The sequence below is a fragment of the Miniopterus schreibersii genome (assembly GCF_964146895.1).
Source record: "Miniopterus schreibersii genome assembly, chromosome: X".
Taxonomy (NCBI): Eukaryota; Metazoa; Chordata; class Mammalia; order Chiroptera; family Miniopteridae; genus Miniopterus; species Miniopterus schreibersii.
In genome coordinates, this window is record NC_138104.1 from 56,501,875 (window position 1) to 56,521,596 (window position 19,722).

Below are 19,722 nucleotides of genomic sequence, written 5' to 3' on the forward strand. Positions count from 1 at the left end.
GGAAAATATTAGGATATTATTACACACAATGACCTTTCTGAATTCCACACATCATCATCATTATTATTCAGGCTATTGCCAAAAGGAGAATGTTTATTAATGAGGAACATCTCAAAGAAAAGGAAAGGATCCAGGAGCTTTATAGAGGCAGGTAAACTAGGAAGTCAACCAAGAGTCTTACAGGAGTCATGAGGAAGCATGACAATGGTTCTTCCCTTGGAATATGCCAGAGCAGTGTGGTCCTTTGCAGTTAACCATTTCTCAGAACACTAAAGCAAGGGGGTGGGGGTTCTTAACCACTGCTGATTTCTAGTTGCATGATTTCTAGAAGGCTCATAAAAGTTTAATACTATAATGAGATGACTGCTTTGTCAATTTTGTCTATAGAATTTCTCTGTATTCTTCTTTATATGCCATATTACTTCTGCTTGCCTTTTTGTTTCTTGTTTTTCCATGCTTATGACTTATCTCCACAACTTAATTATAGGTTCTCTGAGGGACGGAAGTATATCTTGTATTGATTTCTATTTCTCCTCCTCCTCATCTCCCTCCTCTTTTTGCCTAACACTTAATATTCTATTCTACCTACCCAAAAGTTACTCATGTTCAGTAGGAACACAAATTATTTCTTGTTTAATGTGCTAAGACAGTAGACTTACAAGATATAAGCTTTTCAGAATTAGAAAACAGCATCTAAGAACTTTCAAAGTCACATATATAACGCTTATTTACAGAAAATTCACAGATGAATACATCATTTTCTCTAATTGGCTTCTTCCTGGTTGCACACCTAAGGCGAAGCTATTCTTTTAGTAGATGATCACTGAGTTCATCTGTATGTGCAAAATCAATGTCTAATGATATTTTTACTAACTTCCTGCTCACCAATATACCTGTCTCATTGATTCAGCCTGTGAACCAGGGCATTGTTCAGAATATAAAACATTATACTAGAAGAGATTTAATGAAGTTTTTACATTGTGTAAGCACTAGAAAGATCTTACAATCTCATAATAGTAAAGATACCATTTTAAATGATGCTCATACCTAGAATTCCATTTCAAGTAAAATATCAGGGAGAAATTAGAAAAAAAAAAAATGGTCTGGATATTTGAAGTCAGTGGAAGCAAAATAAACTGAAGCATTTAGGATGAGGCCCTGAAAATAAATTATAATATACTTTTGATGATAAAAAATGTTCTTTTATATCTACTCAACAAGGCTTGATGGAAGCATAATAAATGAGTAGGTTAATGTTTACAAGAGGTTAAAATAACACAGTATCACCAATAGCAAAACAGTCAAAGGACACCAGTATTGTCAATGAAGACAGTTTTAGTGAAGGAAACAAAATAACTTTAGAAGAGGCTGCTTCAGTCTTCATTGTAATAATTACATTTACAGAAAGGTAACCACATTATGCTGCCCAGGAGATTATACATTTGTACATTCTATACTTAGCTTTTATGATCAACAAGTGCCAAGACTTACTAAAAATAAAACTTTAGGTTATGTCATAGGGTCAGTACAGAGAATCCAATCTCCAACATCTTCTACATCTGGCTGAGCAAGATTGTCTTTAAAGCCCCCTCTAGATTCTAGCTTTCTTAAAGTCCTATAAGTGATAGCCAGTGTTCATTATGATGACTCCAGGGTACTACAACTTTTTAATGATTCCTGAATAATTGGAAAAATGTTCTGGTTTTTTTTTTAATATAGTTATAACATTCTAATTCTTTGAAAATCTGGGATTCTGAATGTAAAATGTTACCAATCAACCTGAATACTTAGTTTACCAAAACTCTTCATTCCCTGATCATTCTGAGGCATTTACTGTACAATCTTTGTAGGTAGATTTTTGTTTTTCTAAAAAGAAGGGGGAATTGTAAGGGAATAGATCTCAAGGGTTAGATCCTTGGCTGTAAAGACTCCCTTGGATTGTTTTTGGCTGTTGGCTGTAGCAACTTATTTTCTTGCAGAGATGAAGCATCTGGTTTTTGTTATCTCAATGATGTTGTCCTGGGAATATTACGATTGCGACGGAAATTTGACCGTATTCTCTATGTGGATTTGGATCTGCACCATGGAGATGGTAAGCCCTTCACTTTCAAGGGTGCTTCGCTGCTAGGACAACCGTTTTTTATCAGTAAAGTTGCTTCTAGGAGGCTGGTCAAAGGAGAAATGCCTGTTGCGATTGAAAGTTTCCTAATTGAGAATCCTAAAATAGGTAGAGATTCTAACTGATGCAATTCCTCCTTTCCTGATGAAACTGCTGCTTTAAAATACCAGGTTCCTGTAATTTCTCCTCTTCTCTCCTCCAGTAGCAAAGCTCTCTAGTAGAGAACAGTAAGAAGTGGAAATCTTACCTAGTGTTTACTCCATTGTTTAGTAACCTCCCTCAAGTCACTTTCACATGTTCTTAGTGAAATCTGTAGTTAGAGCTGACAGCTTTGATGCTTCTCTCAAGATCAGAATGGGCAAATGATGAAAAAACAGTCTGAATTTTTTCACCAATAGGGATACCAACTCACATAGTGATCGAAATCTGTTCCACTTTCTTTGTATTGCTTAAATATTTCGTCTGCACAAACAAGCCTAGGACATCTTCTCTAACTTTTAATAGCAGCAGAGTCATTAACAATTTGCCTTAACTTCATTAATTTCTTCTTAGAAGACTTCACTGAAAGGATGCATCCAGGCCTTCTGTGTACTTTCCATCTACAATGTAGAGCTTCAGTGACAGTTACCCACAATCTGTTTCTTTAACAAATTCTGTGGGTGGCACATATTTCCACTGTTCTAGGAACACTGACCCAGTAAAATTAGTTAAGGGTATTTCCTCCCCACCCCCATATCAGGGATTGCTACTTCCCTGTTTCTAGGGATTTTTGGAGACATACTTACCTAATCAAAGCAAGAGAAGAAAAAAACAGTATATGACAGAGACTAGGTTCAGCTCTGCTGCCAAAACAGATAAAGAAGAAAGAAATTGTGGGGAGAAACCTCCCTAGGGAGTTCACCTAGATAGATGCTACCTTGCGATGATGACAGAAAATTAAAGGTAACTGAGAAAAGAGAGAAGAGTTAAAACACTCAGCATACTACTTTGAGAGCAATGTTTACTGAATATCTGAATACTCCGCCAATGCAAAACACAGCCTTGCTCAAAAACCTTGAGGCTCCTTATCACCTGTAACAAGGGTAACATTTGGCCCACGGCTTGTTTTTGTATGGCTAGCAAGAATGATTTTTTATAGTTTTACAAGGCTGTAAAGAGAAAAAATGCAATAGAGACCATGTAGTTTGGAAAGCCTAAAATATTTATTTACCCAGTAGCCACTTGGTTTGCTAACCCTTGGCCTATAGCAATGGTTCTCAAATTCAAATGTATATCAAGATGACCTGGGGAAGCTTGTGTTAAAATGCAGGTTCCTGGGCCATATCCAGCAGATACTCAGATTTAATAGGTCTGGTATGGAACCCTGGAATCCACATTTTAACAACACCCTAGTTGTTCCACAGGCCACACTTTGAAAAACAGTAGTCTTCTTGGTAAGTCCACATTCTTTACCCTGTCTTTGGAGGCCTACCTCAAAGAGACCTCACCTCTTCTCTCCAGCCTTCTCTCTTACAACTTGCTGTGCAGGCTTCTCTACTCAATGATCACCAAACATGTCTCACTGTGCCTACCTCCCTGATTTGGCATCACTCTTTTTAACTTAGTTTTGTTTTCTCCTCCCCTGTTGCATCTCCAAGTTCTACCCAGAAGCTCAAATTCCAACAGTAGCAGATTTGCCCTTACCACTCCAGCCCAAGTGCCCTCTCCCCTGCTCAACCAAATTGTTTATATTACTGATTTGATATTTAATTATATATTGCCTTATATTGTTAATTCTTTAGTCTGCCTATGTCTTCTCCTCCTGTAGAAACTTTTAGTTTATCCAAAACACAGATCAAGTTGTTTACTTCTTTCTGTCCTGAACAATGGCTTGAACAAACAGAACCATGTGTATGTTAGAGTAGAAGTTCAGTAAAATATTTGTTGAATGAATGAATGATTATGAAATTCAAACTATTAGTATCAAAGTTTAAGAATAGCATCAACTCTCTTGAACCACATAAGAATGAAATAAGACTGTCACCTGAAACCGTTTTTTCCATTTGCAGTGTTATTTCTCCACCATTTAGAGTTTCCTGTTTTAGCCAACTTTTATGGTGTGTTTCATTTCAGTTTATTTCCCCTCTTCAGCACCTCCCTTTCAGTGACCCCTGCCCCACCTCCAAATTCTTACACATTCAGTTTATTTTAAATCTCCCATGATTCCATAACTAACATTATGTGGTGGCTTCACTAGCACTCATACCTGTCCTCGCCGTCTTTTTACTATTACTACCACTCCTTATTCACACCAAACCCCATACTCTCCACATATCTGTCTATGCGAAGTAGAATTTTCTTACAATTCCTAATGGCATTTCCTGTGAGAAGAGATACAAATGGGTACTAAACATAAGAAAAGGTGCTCAAGACCCTAATACTCAGAGAAATGCAAATTAGAACAAGACCATTGTTTCTGCCTAAGATTAAAAAGAATAATAACATCCAGTGCTAGTCAGAGTGTGAAAATGGGAACTCTCTGACCCCACTGACAGAAGTGTAAATTGGTACCACCTTTCTGGGTGGATAAATAATCAGAATTTTCTAGAAGTATAAATAATTATATATCAATTTCTAAGTTAAAACGCTATTTTAATTTTTGTTTTGTTTTGTTTTGTTTACTGAATGCTTTGTACCTAGAGCCTTTAACTGGTTTTAACTGCTTCCCTAGGGCAAAACATAAGGCTTGGGAAATTCAAACATACTTGTGATATACAAATAAAGTTCTTTTTTTTTTTAAGGTCACTGTCTACCTCTAATGAAGACTGAGCACATTAAGTAAACATGGGGACAATTTATTTGAAGTTTGAAAGAGTATAGTGCAGGAATTTGCTAATAATAGTCCATTTTACAGAGAGATTATCTGACAATATGTGATTTAGGGAGGAAAGGTGTGGAGGTGGGCAGTGTATTTATTTGAATAAATAGTGGCTTATAACAGTTACATCATCTATCTCCCAGCCCTCTATTCATTTTCTTACTCTGTTTAAATGGAAAGGGGACTCCTTTCTAGAAAAATTTTCCCATCTATTTCCAAGCTGCTATTAAGAGACAAGGTGAGGGCTACTTTTAGCCTTCTGTGTTTTAGCCAGAAAGATGTACTGTAAGTTACCTAGTACACACTTTGGGAGAACCTCATTTGTAATTCAATCTGAATCATAGAGAGGCAGTTTACAATTAGATTTTCACTATATAATGCCTAATGTTTGTACTGGTGGCATTTTTAAAAGGGTTGCTGCATTGTGCTTATTTTGTACTGAATCCTAATACTCTAACTAGAACCACTGAAGCAAAACAAAACGTGAAACTTCCAAATGGTGCCAGTTTCCTCTGTTCAGCTCTGTTGATAATGCCTCAATTCTGAGCTTAAGCCCTACCCCACCTTTTTGAACAGGTTGTCAAAGAGAGCGTGGACTTCCCATTGCTTGGAAATGGGAAGACCTGTTATAATTTGCCATGAATTTGAAAAGGAACCTCATCCTATAATGGCAGAGATCAAAGACCAGAGGATTTTGTTACATTATTCCTCAGCTTGTTAGCTTTATTATTGTTACCTTCTTGTCTCTCTTCCTTTCCACAGCTGCTTTCTAGAATTTCAGTTGTTGGATACAGGTGTTGCATATATGAAGTGATTCTTCTGTTTCTTTCTCTGGTAGGTGTAGAAGATGCCTTCAGTTTCACCTCTAAAGTCATGACGGTGTCCCTGCACAAATTCTCCCCGGGATTTTTCCCAGGCAAGTGATCTGTGTGCTCAGTATTACATTTGAGGAATAAATACTACAGTTCTTCTATACATTTCTTTTATATTTGGATAGTTCAATGGTATTAATACCTTATTGGTGCTACTTTATGTAAAATTTTAACATAGGTAATTTCAGGTGACAATGAAGAGGAATGTGATGCCATTTCTTACTCCAGATGACTTTTATAGAATGCCACTGGACAGCTCACTTATACTTACTGTACTATCAGATACCCCATGTAACTCTCAAGAGCCTGATAATTGGAATTAATTAATATTATGTCACACTCAGACATATGGAAAGTCAAGCACAGGAGTTAATCTTTTTTTTTTCTAGCCAGATGGAATCTAAGGTTTTTCCATTTTCTTATAATATTTCTACTTCCCCAACATTGTTTCCAACAGTTACTTCTCTGTATTATTTTAATTTCATTCCCTTAGAAAAACCATCACAGGATGGTGCTCCTAACTACCTTTTGGTCTTCTGAATTTCTATCAGAGAATCCTTCAACTTTTCTAATTCTCATGTTCTTAAAACTGTTCATGGTGCCTCTCTCTTTTACAGGAACAGGTGATGTATCTGATGTTGGCCTAGGGAAGGGACGGTACTACAGTGTGAATGTGCCCATTCAAGATGGCATACAGGATGAGAAGTATTACCACATCTATGAAAGGTATGGCACTAATGCTAAGCCAGTAACAGGTAGATTACATTTCTGTAAGATGAAATGGCCCCAATCTTACAGAATTCTTGTTTTCAAAAAATAATTTGTGGGGGGAAAAGGTACTGTATACTTACATAGCTTTTGTACATTGTTCATTATGCTAAATGGATCAGGTAACCCTCCCCTGTTTGGGAGAGCTGTGTTCAGACCAGAGCCACACTCTGGTTTGATCTTATTAGCTATCTGTATGACTAAGACCACCCCAAAAGCAGAGCTTTTAGGCTGCCTTTGAAGTCCCTTGTCTACTACTTTCTTAGCTAAAACTTGCATGTGTGTAATCTCATTAGCCTAGGAGGGTCCTTTTTGGTTTGCTGTTATAGAAATCTGGTTTTGTCCTCTAGTGTGAATGTTAGGTAGTTCTTTATTATGAGATCTTGAGTTCTATTCATTGTATTAAAATTGGGGTCAGAAATCTGTTCTTTTACATTATGGTTATTGTATTAAATTATAGCCACTTGTAGGCAAATAGTTTGTTGCCAATATGTAGATCATTGGGGCTGAAAAGCCTTAGAGAATGGAGGGGGCAGGAACTATACTTGTATTAATAAAAATTGAGGTTGGCCCTAGTTGGCATGGCTCAGTTGGTTGGAGCATCGTCTTATGCACTGGAAGGTCACAGGTTTGATTTCTGGTCAGGGCACATACCTAGGTAGTGGGTTCGATCCATGGTCAGGGTGTGATGGTAGGCAACTGATCTATGTGTCTCTCTCCCTCCCTCCCCTCTCCCTCCATCTCTCTCTCTTCCTCTCCCTCTCTCCCTTCCTCCCTCTCTAAAATCAATTTTTTTAAAAATTGATATTGGTCAAGTATAAATTCACTGCTAGCATTGGCAGTAGAGAAAGTGAGTCTGACTAGAAGTCAGAAGTCATCATCACTTAAGGTAAGTAATGGGTATTGAGGTGCTTTTTATCCTTCCCCCACTTGGCTTTTCCCAACCTCTGATAGAAACAGAGATTTCCCAAAAGAACCTGCATTGGTCATCATCACTGGCAGTTATATAAACAAAGTAGAAGTATTAAAAAATAAAAAACATCTGTAATACTTTCAACAATAAAGATAAATAAAATTTTTAAAAAAAGGAATAAAGAACTTAATGTTTCAAAGATGTCTCTTACCTGAAGGCACTTGTCAGGCTAAGTCATCATGCAGCAGTTCTGGCCTCTTCAGGATTTTGATCATGTCCTCTGGTGACCTCTATAGTGTCAGACTGAAAAGGCCTTTTTTTTTTTTTTTTTTGGAGCCTGCCATTGATGGTTTTAATTGCCCTTCTTTGTTTGCCTTAGGCTCTGTTCTGTCCTTGACATGTGCAGATCAGAGCTGCTTGTGTAACTTCACCAATGAAGATGTACTGTGGTTCTGTGTAAAAGGAGAATTATTTTGTTTTTCTCTTAATCCCCTTGACAGTGCCCAACATTTTGTTACCCTTTTTTTATGCCGTAAGAGGAAACTAGGTTGTTCTCTTCAGTGCTCTGTACACAGAGTTTCTTAGATTTCTTTCCCAGTTCTTCATTGAAAGGTCAGCACCCATCATCCTGCAAGAGTAATTTATAATATCTGGCCCTCCCTAAATGGACTACCTTACACATTTGTTCCCTTATTGAAGCTCATCTGCCAATCATAAAACCTCCTGAGACCTTCCTTCAGTCCCCATCAGCTTGGCACTTCACTGCCTGGAAATGCCGAGTATCATCTGCAGACTTGAGTATCTCCCAGTGCCTACCCCCAAGGAAGTCTACTGTTTACCCTTCTTCAGTCACAAAAATGTCTGTTTCTCCCCTATATTTTCTTTTTCTCTCTAAACTTGTTCCTACTATATGATAAGGAAAAAGTATTTTAAATTACATAATTCATGTTTAAAAATAGCCTTGGTATGAAAATTAATTAGAAGCATTTTAAAAGTGAGTTTAGCCCCAAGGAAAAGATCCATGGCAGATCACACATGATTTCTCTTTACTGAGACGCTGTTACCACTCCCACCCCAGTGTATAGGAGGCCAGTATTTATTTAAGAGTCTTCCAGCTTGCCTACTAAAGTACCAGACACTCATCAGTGTATAGTTCCCAGGGCCCCTTTTGCACAATGATCATCCAGGATAACAGGTTCTAGGTTTTCATTAGAGGTACAATAATTTTTCCCTTTGATTTCTTTCAGAAGTCAAGTCTTGTCAGGGTGTTATGTGAAGGCACCTCTGATTCCAAGGGTGCCAGGGAGCCTTCCTGACCCAGCATCTCTCCCATCTGTTGGACTAATAATCTGAAATTCCTTTAACAGGAAACATACTTTAATTCTACAATTAGAAATAGGCCTTAAAATGGAATTTTGGCACAACCTCTCCTCCTTACCCACATTCTGCCATTAGGTGTATGGTTCTCACAGTGCTTTTCCTGACTGCAGATTTTGAAAGGGTTAGAGTGTGAGCACCCTGAGCATTCAGAGGAGCAGGAATTGGGTAACAGAGCAGTGGAGGGAGAGGGAAACAAAAACAAAACAATCTTTACAAACTAAATAGTTTTGCAGAGGGTGAGTCCTGGTAACTATATCACTTAGTTCCTGTCATTATGTTTGTGACTACTTTGAGTTTGTTGCTTGGAACCAGAGTCTCTTGCACATTTGCCATTATGACCTCTGACCCATCTGCCTACTTCAAAAGATATAGTAGACATAGGAATGGTTTACTCACATAAAAATGTCATTTGTTATATCTGCTATCTCCTTTTCATCCTTTTTGTTCCTTGAGCTCACTGGTTTTCTGCATCACTCCTTACCTAAGATAAATAAAGGACCTCTTTATTGCTGGTTCACTTACAAGATGCTGTAATTTTTATTTGCCACTCAATTCTTAGTTTGCTTCTGATAACTGTTTCTCCCTGTGGGATTCATGAGCCCTTTTTCTCTCCCTTCCTTCCCTCCCTCCTTCCTTCCTTCCTTCCTTCCTTCCTTCCTTCCTTCCTTCCTTCCTTCCTTCCTTCCTTCCTTCCCCTTTCCTTCCCTCCCTCCCCCTCCCCCCTCCCTCCTTCCCTCCTTCTCTCCTTCCCTCCCTCCCTGTCTCCCTTTCTTCCTTTAAAGTTTTTTCCTCTGCTGTAGCCTTTTTGAGTTTGCTAGCTAGTTAGGCAGGACTTAGTGGTTTCATCTTAAAGTTGATCATACCCCTTTATTTAAAAAATGGTTTAGAGTGTGTGTGTTTTTTAATAGGCAAGATATGGAATCTTTACATGAATGTTTTTAATACCAAAAAACCTTGAGTTCCATTTTATGTAAAAGAGAATTTCACAGTCAGAGCTTCCTATGTCATTCAATACTAATTTAAAAGGGTAAGGGTCACTGATTCCCCTAAACTTCCCATAATTTCCATGTGAGCTACTAGAGTTGGGATTACAAGTAGAGCCCTGTTTTAACTAGCATAAAGGAACATCAACATTGTTCTTGAAAGTACACCTCCTCCTTCAGATAGAAGCTATAGCCCCAGTATAGAGATGATAGAGGTATATTAATTATATTCTTGATTTACACGGAAGTTCACACCTGTCCTCAGCCACATGCACATATACACAAAAAATTTGATGGAAGAGGAAGGCTATTTTGCCAAAGGGAGGGTTAGCTAGTTCCCAAACTGAAAGAGGAAATACTACTTTGCCTATGTTGAACCTGTTTGCTCTCTAATTGTCTTTGAATGCAATGTAAGATAGTCTTAATAATGTTTAAGCTATTACCCAAATTCCTGTGTTGATGACTTTGGAAGTGTTTATAATTAAGGACTGTGGACAAAAAGGACAATGACAAGTACTTCCTTGCTGTTGGTTCAAGAAAGGTTTTGATAAATAGTAGGATACCACTCTGAACCTCAAATCTTGCAGGATGGCCAAACTATTCACCCACTGTGAACTGTCATGGTATATGCGTTGTTTGAAGAAGAAAATCAGAGTTGTGCTTAAACTTGTTAGTTTGTATCCTACCTATAATTTTACAGCCCTAACAGCCAGAAAGCAATTCTTTACTCAGTGTCCAATTATTAGTATACACCTCATAGGAAAGCTATATATGTGGGTCTTATAATATGTATGGATTCAAAATACACTGAAGTGGGCAGTTCAACATTTTGAAAACAAAAAACACCTCACATTTTATTAAGAATATTCAACTATTCAACTTTGTGAAGTAATTAAGTGCAGACACTATATAAATATTTCACCAAAATGAAAACACATTGTTAAGCAGACTTCTCAATGAATAGACTTATGAAAGGCTCTATTAAACAGGACTTCCCATTCAATAGCAGTCTTTATATCCACATATGCAAAACTTTGCTTGTAAGAGCTAGCAACCTTACCAAAGGAATAATCTTATTCTAGGGAACTAGGGTTCATAATGGTAGTTATTAAAATAAGAACCTACCTGTGTTTTGTCCTTGATTCTTTACATTGAGTCCTATAGCTTATATTCTATAATTAAAATAAAGAGAAACCTTCTTGCCCCATCAAAGACCACTGACCTAAAGGAAAATTCAGAGATCCTAGAAGTACAAAAAACAAACAACCTAGTATTTTTGCTCCAAAAAGAATATCTTAATCCTGAGGGCTTAATTTGTAATTTTATGGGTAGAAACCAAGAATAAATATTGCCAGATTTTACATCTTAGTTTTTAAAGTTTGGAATCATGGAGATTCTGTAAATGTGCTTTTAGACTAGTATTGATAAAGATTTTTGACATTATGCATTTTTGCAACTGTAGACATAATTTATATCATCTCTTGATTCTGGCAGAAGGCCATATCTATGTAGAGTATTGAGATTTTTCCATCCATGCTATGAGTTGTTCATCCAATACCAATGGAGTAAAATGAGAACCAAGGGACATCTCTAAAGGACATTTAAGTGAAATGTCTCTTTTGCACTATTGACTTTTAATGTTAATATTTAAAGAAGAGATGTTTTAATGATAATAGGTTTTTCTTTCATTATAATGATAAGTCATCTAGAATTTATCTTCCACTTGGGAATCCAGACTTCTTATCATTCAATTTTAAAAGCAGGTAAATAGATCCTCAGTGAAAGAGAATCTGGCAATTATAACCTGTTCCTCGGAGCCTGGTGAAATGGCAAAAGCAACACAAACACATATTTATACATAAATATTTTAAGCAACACAATTCTTTAAAATTCACTTTCATTTGATGAGAAGGGAAGAACTCTCTAGACATTTGCATTTGAGAGCAAATAATTATATAGCCTTACCTGCATCTTCATCCCCATTTTCATCACAGTCTAAGAGCTGGTGAAAATTCTTTACAAAGTTATTCTAGCTGTCTTCAGGTCACAGCTGTACCACCTTGATCATCACTTTGGCCCAGTGATAAAGGTAACAGAAGCTGCTAATTCATTTTTTAAGCCTTGCACTTTGTATTTGTATCAAGTGCTTTTGTTCTATTTGATAAACTTTTATCCTGCTTCTACATAGTATGGCAAATATGAAATTCCCTATTGTTTCTGGAAAAATTGATGACTCAGACATGAATTAAATTCACAGGTAGAAATGAGTCCAAAGTGGGATGTTCATTTATTGTTCCTAGTTTGATGTGCCTTTTAAAATATTAAATTCAGAAAACATTGACTAAGAATATAGGATAATTTGGAGAAGAGATACTGTGCTTAATTATCTGACTTGTCCTGAACCCTCTGTCGGTGAGCTCACGCTGCCTGTTTCCAGTACTTGGTTAGGGTTGCAGTGGAGAACTGTGGTGGGTTTTTTTTCTCTTACCTGATCCTTTGCGCTTTAAATCCATGTGGTTAGAGAGACAGTTCTTATATATTTTCTCTCCCTCTTAGCCAGTGTCTTTCATGACAAATTCCTAAACTCCTGTACCAAGTAGCCCTGACACTATGACAGACCCTTCCCCCAGCAAAGAGTCTTCATAGGTGATTTTTTTTTTTCCCTTTGGAGTCAAGGAGAACAATCTCCTGAAATTCTGTGGGTTTGTTCTGTCATTTTGATTTGCACCTCTCTGCTCTCTTCTTAGTGCTGAATGATCCCTGCCCCCTGGAGAAAGTGACCTGATTCTTCCACAGCAGTTTAATAGGTTCTGATGCTAGATCATGCTCTGAAACTCTCCAGAGACAGGAAGACCTTGCTCAAAAATGGAAATTTTGAGAATTGCCCCCTTTAACATAGGGCTGCTCGGTTCCTTCAGTCTAGCCTAGAAAAACTACCCTCTGGGCTCTGTTTTTCACACGTTGCAGCTTTGAATAACTGCTTCTGACACTGCTGTTCACTTGGCAGCTGCTAGCACTGATGAGCTGCCTTGTTATGTCCTGTTGACACAGACTTTACAGAGATTAAATTAAATTCGGAATCCCTTACCTGACAAAAAGGCCCAAAGCTAAGTTTTGCTGGATCCATACCCGTTGGTCCTTAAAGAAGGACCAAAGGAAAGACTATTCAAAAACAACCATATCAAATAACCAACTAACAAGTTAACAAGTTAACCAACTAACAAGTTAACAAGTTAAGTAAAAGGGTCTCTATGTGTGCCAGGCACTAAAGCAATGTACTCCAGGTGCTACATTTGCCTAAAGACCATGAAAGTGCAGCTGAGGAGCCAGCTGGAGGTGAAGGAGTGTGTGTGTGCCTGCTCCAGGTGCAAAAATCCTGAAGAGGAAGGTGAAGTGTTAAATATATTGTGTGATAAAAGTAAAAAAATATCTATCCTATTTAAATATAGGAAAGCCTCACTAACTTGGCTCAATTAGAGGTAAGCAAGTCTGAATCATGGAATATTTTAAAATGCATTTGTGTTACTTTCAAGCACTGGGCACACTAGTAATTCAAACTAGATTAACAGCACCTCAAGGAAGGCATTTTAAGAATCATTTGTAATTAGCACGTCAATTATTTGTATATAAGTGGATGTGCATAAAGTGCATAAAGAGTTTATTCTCTTAAGTAAGACAGACATTCCCCAGTGCAATCCTGTTTACACTATTAATTTGCTTAGCCAGCCCTTTTTGTGCCAAGATAGATGTATGTAAGAAATGCTTATTTCCTCAGGGAAGAATGAATCGTTTCCCTGTGTTTAGTCCAGTAACTAAAAAGTGGAGCACCACTTGATTGGTTTGGGATTTCCAGGATATGGAGTTTTGAATTTGCATACAGACCAGAGAGATTTCATATGGAGAAGATCTGGCAGCCATTGCCAGAGACCCAGTTTCCCCATCTGGATTTCATTGAAGTGATCTGGACTTCATCAAGCAACAGGACACTGATCCTAAATGATCCACCAGACACTTTAACGTAGGCATGTTTAAAATACATCCTGCCCCAGAAGAAATAACTGTTAAAATATGATGAGTTGGAGTTACTCTATGTGCAGTACTTAAGAGTAATAAAAATGCATTTCTTTTTAAGTCCCACAAAAAACCATGCAATATCAAGTTAATGATGAAAATCTATCCTCAAACTCTTGCACACCTCATTGTGTGACGGCATTGCAGAGATTTCCAATCATCTGGGAGAGGATATTATATTTTGATGAGCTGCACCAGGTGCTAACTATGTGGCAGGATTTCAGCTTTGAATCTTAGGGGGACCCTTCTGGGTAAGGGTGAGGGAAGGTCTAGGGGCATGTTTATTGTTAACAAATAATTATTGTCTTCCTAAGTTCGAAAATGAGAGCAATTGAATTGAAAAAGAAGATATATCATTATATAGGGAGTGTAGAAAATATGATTAAGGAATGAGAAACAGAGATAGAGGCCTGTATCTCTACCCATATGTATTAAACTGTGTTCTAGGTATATTGTGGCTTCTTCAAGGCCTAGAGAGTAAAAACTAAGTGCAGAGAACATAAACAGAAGAAGTAAATATATACACAAATGTTCTAACTACAGTTTGGAATGACTTCAGCTCTCCCCCTAGCCCCAAAGGCATCACTATCCAGGGTCTGCAAAAGCCAAATAGTTGTTTGGCTTCCAATCTGATTTTTTGCCTAAGAAATCAGAGAAGTAGGTTTCAGTTTTAATAATATATTCTCCCAACCTCTATTTAACAGAAAGGCACTTGTATTTCTGTCCCTTCTTAAAGTGAATTTTGTGTTTAGTAAAAGGTAATAGATTGGCAGTGCTGGAAAAGGAATTACTGTACTCCCAGAATGGGTATAATCGTGCAGTGACACTATGAAATTTCTCTCTGCCTTTGGGGAACATTAGAGTACTATTCAGGAAGTCATGGCTATGGTGCGCTGTGCTGAACTCAACAGTATCCTAGTGGGCTGAAAGAATTAACATAGGAGGCGGGTGCTAGCGGAAAGCCGGGCACTGTGCGTGGCCTGGGGCTCCCTCGGTGGTCTCTCTCCCCGGCCCCCAGGCTCTCGGGCTCTGGCCTTGACCATGGCGCTGTGCACACGCGGAACACTGTAAGGCTTCAGGTCAGAGAACCCTGGCAGGATCTCACTGTGGGAGCCGGAGATGCTGAGCCTGTGCATTGAGCAGGATATCAAGGGCTAGCTCGAGGGTGTCAACAGCTGCTGCGACCGGGGCCTCTTCCCGGCCTCCTCTGTGCAGGTGATCTGCGTGCCGGAGCCCGGCCCCATGGTGGACAGCAGTCCCGGTGCCCCCACGTACTATGTCAATGTACCACCCAGCAGCCTCCAGCCCTTGCCCACGCAGCCACCCGCCGCCTTCCAGCCACCAAACAATTTCCAGCCTCCAGGCTCCTTCCAACCACCAGGCTCCTCCAGCTGCCAGGTGCTGGCGTCCAGTACACGGGGGAGGGGGGGGAGGGTTGTCCAGCAGCCGTTACCCCAGCTGCTCTAGGACAGCGGCTACCCGGCCAGCCAGGGTAGTGACAATGACCTGAAGGATAAGTTGGATGACAGCTCTTCCTTGGCGGATGAGCCAGGGGCACTGGGCAGTGACACCTACACTGACTTGGACGGCTCATCCCCCATGGGGAGTGTGCTACCGCCTGTCCACTTGCTCCAATCTGTCGCTGGGCTCTAGCCGCAGACGGGCCCTATGGCCCCTAGTTGAAGGAGAACCCCTGCCCCTTCCAGTGCACCATTGACGATCCCACCAAGCAGACCAAGTTCAAGGGTATGAAGAGCTACTCTTACAAGCTGGTGCCCATGCACACACAGATGCTGGTGCATCGGAGCTACGAGCACTTCCACTGGCTGTACGTGTGCCTGGCCGTGAAGTTCCAGGTCATCTTGCTGCCAGAGGTGCCTGAGAAGCAGGCCACCAGGTGCTTGGAGAAGGCCTTCATCTCCAAGCGCAAGAAGGGCCTCCTCTTGTGGATGAACCTCATGGCCAGCCACCTGGTGCTGGCACAGCACCACGTCTTCCAGCACTTCCTGACCTGCCCCAGTGGCATGGACAAGAAGGCTTGGAAATAGAGCAAAAGGAAGGGTGAGAGGGAGAGATGGTGGGCGCCAACCTCTCCCTGACGTTGAGCGCACTGCAGGCAATGGTAGAGAGCTGCATCGTGGGCTTGAAGATCTTGAAGAGCTTCACCAAGATAGACAACAGCATACTGCAGCCCAACCACACAGCCACGGAATTTGCGCAAACAGGTGACGGGCTTTAAGAAGGACTACCAAGGATGGCAGCAGATTGAGTGGAAGCTACACTGACACTCTCCCAGGGCCAAAATGGAATTACAACTAAAATATAGAAAAACCATCCTGAATACTGAATAATCAACTGCAACTGAAGACTGTCTAAGGAGCACCCTCTTAACCAAGGAGGAAAAGTGGAGACCACATAGAGACTGGTAGTAAGTGTAGAAGCATGAGAGGGCTGGCTGGGCTCCCACAGGCAGCAGCTGAAGGTCTGGAGGGATGTCTCAGCTATGGGGGGTTCCCACTGAGGACTCTGGGGCCTAAACCCCAAGCTGGGCTTCCCAGACAAGAGCACCAGAACTGAGAAAGGTACCCAAATAACATCTGGCTAGGAAAAGCAGCTGGATTTCTGTCTGCCAGGGAGAGATGGCTAAAAATGCAGGCACCCTCATAAGGAGCCAACACACAGTTTCATGTGCAGCCACTCACCTTGGGCTCTGGGAAAAAGAGGGCAGAGTAGACCAGAGCAGTGTAAGAAGAACCCAGGGGGCTGGCTGGGGAAATAGATTTCAGAGGGCATCCATCTGGACCCTGGTGCTGACTCATTCCCCTATACTGCAGAGGAAATCTTTCTCAGGCAGACATTAACCTTCCAAGCAGCTTTTGCCTGAGTGGAAAGCAATTGCCCCACCCTGTTGGAAAACCTCTGGCCCCACCCCATGGAGTTTCTACAGCCAGAGGCTCATTAAGAGGCTCAATAATAGCCCCTGGGTGCTTTGAGCCTTTGCCTGATTTGCTTCTGGACCCAGGGCTTGGAAAAGCAGACCTTGGTATACATCTTGGTCCTCTCCAAACACACCCAGCCCCAGCAGAGGAAACCAGAAGCTGTGGAGTATGGAAAACTTAAAACAGGGTACTCAAGGCCAGTCATAAACAGCGTCTGACATTGGCCTGCACCAGAGATCATCCGAAAGACTGGGAGTCTTAGCAGGTCTGTCTAATACATAGAAACAGGTCCAAACAGGCAGCCAAAATGGGGAGACAAAAAAACAAGCCCTAAATAAAAGAATAAAAGAATTCTCCAGAAGAAGAACGAAATTAAATGAAGAATAGCAATCTATCAGATAGAGAGTTCAGGATACTAATCATAAAGATGTTTAACAGCATGAAAAAAGATATAGAAACTATGAAAGAAATTAAGAATGGCATAATAGGAATTTAAAAAAAAAAAACACACACACACATTGGAAGGAATAAACAGCAGATTAGGGGAAATTGAGGATCAGATCACTGAATTAGAAGACAGGGTAGAAAAATATCACTCAGAGAACCAAAAAGGAAAAACAGTTGAAAAACAGGAGGACAGTTCAAGGGAGCTGTGGGACAGCATGAAATGTAACAATATTTGCATTATAGGAGTGCCACATGATCTAGAAAGTAAGCAAGGGGTAGAGAACCTGTTTAAAGAAATAATGGCAGAAAAATTCCCTAACCTGGTGAAGGAAAAAGTCACACAAGTTCAGGAGGTACAGAGAATCCCAAGCAAGAAGAACCCAAAGAAGCCCACTCCCAGACATGTCATAATTAAAATGCCAAAAATCCAAGACAAAGAGAGGATCTTAAAGGCAGCAAGAATAAAGCAATCTGTTACCTACAAAGGAGCTCCCATAAGGCTGTCAGCTGATTTCTCATTAGAAACTTTACAGGCCAGAAGGGAATGGCATGAAGTATGCAAGGTAATGAAAAGCAAGGATCTGAAACCAAGACTACTCTATCTAGCAAGGCTATCATTCAAAATAAATAGTGAAATAAAGAGCTTTCCAGACCAAAAAAAAAAAAAAAAAGCTAAAGGAATTTATCACTACCAAACCAGCATTACAAGAAATGTTAAAGAGACTGCTATAATAAGAAGTTGAAATAGAGAGAATGAGAAACATAGGCATAAGGAAATAAAATGCCATAGATAAGTACCTATCAATAATTAACCTTGAATATAAATTAATTAAATGCTGCAATCAAAAGACATAGGGTAGCTGAATAGATAAGAAAACAAGACCCAATTATATGCTATCTACAAGAAACCCACCTCAGAACAAAAGAGACTGGGAGAAGAAAAAACTTCAGGAGGACTTTAAAGGAGAGATGGACAGCAATACAGCCATAGTAGGGGACTTTAACATGCCACTGACTTTACTGGATATGTCTTCCAGACAAAAAAATCAAGAAGGAAACAGTGACTCTAAATGACACACTAGATCAGATGAATTTAATTGACATTTACAGAACATTCCACTCCAAAGCTGCAGAATAGGCATTTTTCTCAAGTGCACATGGGACATTCTCAAAGATAGACCACATGTTAGGACACAAAAAAAGTCTCTAGAAATTCAAGAAAATTGAAGTCATATCAAGCATCTTCTCAGACATTTACACAATGGAATACTATGCAGCTGTAAAAATGAAGGGTCCTTTACCCTTTGAGATAGTATGGTGGGACCTGGAGAGTATTATGCTAAGTGAAATAAGCCAGTCAGAGAAAGACAAGTGTCACATGATCTTACTCATATGTGGAATCTAATGAACAAAATAAATGGATGAACAAAATAGATCCAGAGACACAGAAGCATGGAACGGACTGATGAATTTCAAAGGGAAGGTGGGGGGGGGGGGAGAGATTAACCTAAGAATTTATATGCATGTATGCATAACTCATGGATGCAGACAATAATGGGGCGAAGACCTCGGGGGAGGAGTACAGGGGGGAGGCGATCAATGGGGGGAAAATAAGGACACATGTAATACTTTAAACAATAAAGATAAATTTAAAGTAAAAAAATAAAATTTAAAACGACAGAGTACCAGAAGGTAGGCCAGTCCCTTCGTGGCTTCAGCCAGGCCTTCAGTCTGGACCAGCAGGCCTTCTCCGCCAGCCTGAATCAGGCCATCGCCTTCGCCAGAGATGCCTACGACGCCATCGGCAAGCTGTTCCCGGAGCAGCTCAGGCAGGACCTAGATTCCATCAAGATCCTGTTAGCGCTGTACCAGGGCCACCTGGCCAACTTCCCCAACATCATCCATATGCAGAAAGGAGCTCTTACCAAAGTGAAGGAGAGTCAGTGACAGGTGGAGGAGGGGAAGATGGAGGTGCAGAAGGCAGACAGCATCCAGGACCACTGCAACACCATCTCCTTCTCCACCTTGGAGATTCACCACTTCCACCAGATTTTAGTCAGAGACTTCAAATCACAGGTGCAACATTTACAACACCAAATAATATTTTTCCAAAAAGTGATGCAGAAGTTGGAAGAAGCTCTTCACAAATATGACAGTGTTTAACAATTGGATGTCGGATGGCAGACTTTTTCCAGTTCAAGAATAATTTCTGCAGCAGCATAAAAACTGCTATCAAAAAGCTATTGCCAACTCTCACTGGTGGTACAAGGCTGGTTTTGTGTCGACTAAAACTGGGCTGAATGTGTAATGACATAGGGAAGAGACAGCTAATATGGCCATATAATAGCAACAGTACCGCACATTGTAACTATG

At 39.9% G+C, this 19,722-nt stretch overlaps 1 protein-coding gene and 1 pseudogene across 4 annotated transcripts in view; both read left to right on the top strand.

Moving 5' to 3' along the window:
* LOC308551343 (histone deacetylase 8) overlaps positions 1-19,722 on the top strand; it is a 309,470-nt gene that overhangs the window by 92,629 nt on the left and 197,119 nt on the right. For all 3 annotated transcript variants that reach the window (XM_081125815.1, XM_081125813.1, XM_081125814.1), the window contains 3 exons: positions 1,980-2,092; positions 5,815-5,892; positions 6,466-6,574. In XM_081125815.1, coding sequence (XP_080981941.1) covers positions 1,980-2,092; positions 5,815-5,892; positions 6,466-6,574 — 300 coding nt within the window. The remainder of the gene's footprint in view (positions 1-1,979; positions 2,093-5,814; positions 5,893-6,465; positions 6,575-19,722) is intronic.
* LOC308551655 (sorting nexin-18-like) lies at positions 13,789-19,512 on the top strand (annotated as a pseudogene). The gene is made up of 4 exons: positions 13,789-13,910; positions 15,043-15,569; positions 15,617-16,215; positions 19,039-19,512. The product of its transcript is annotated as a sorting nexin-18-like (transcript).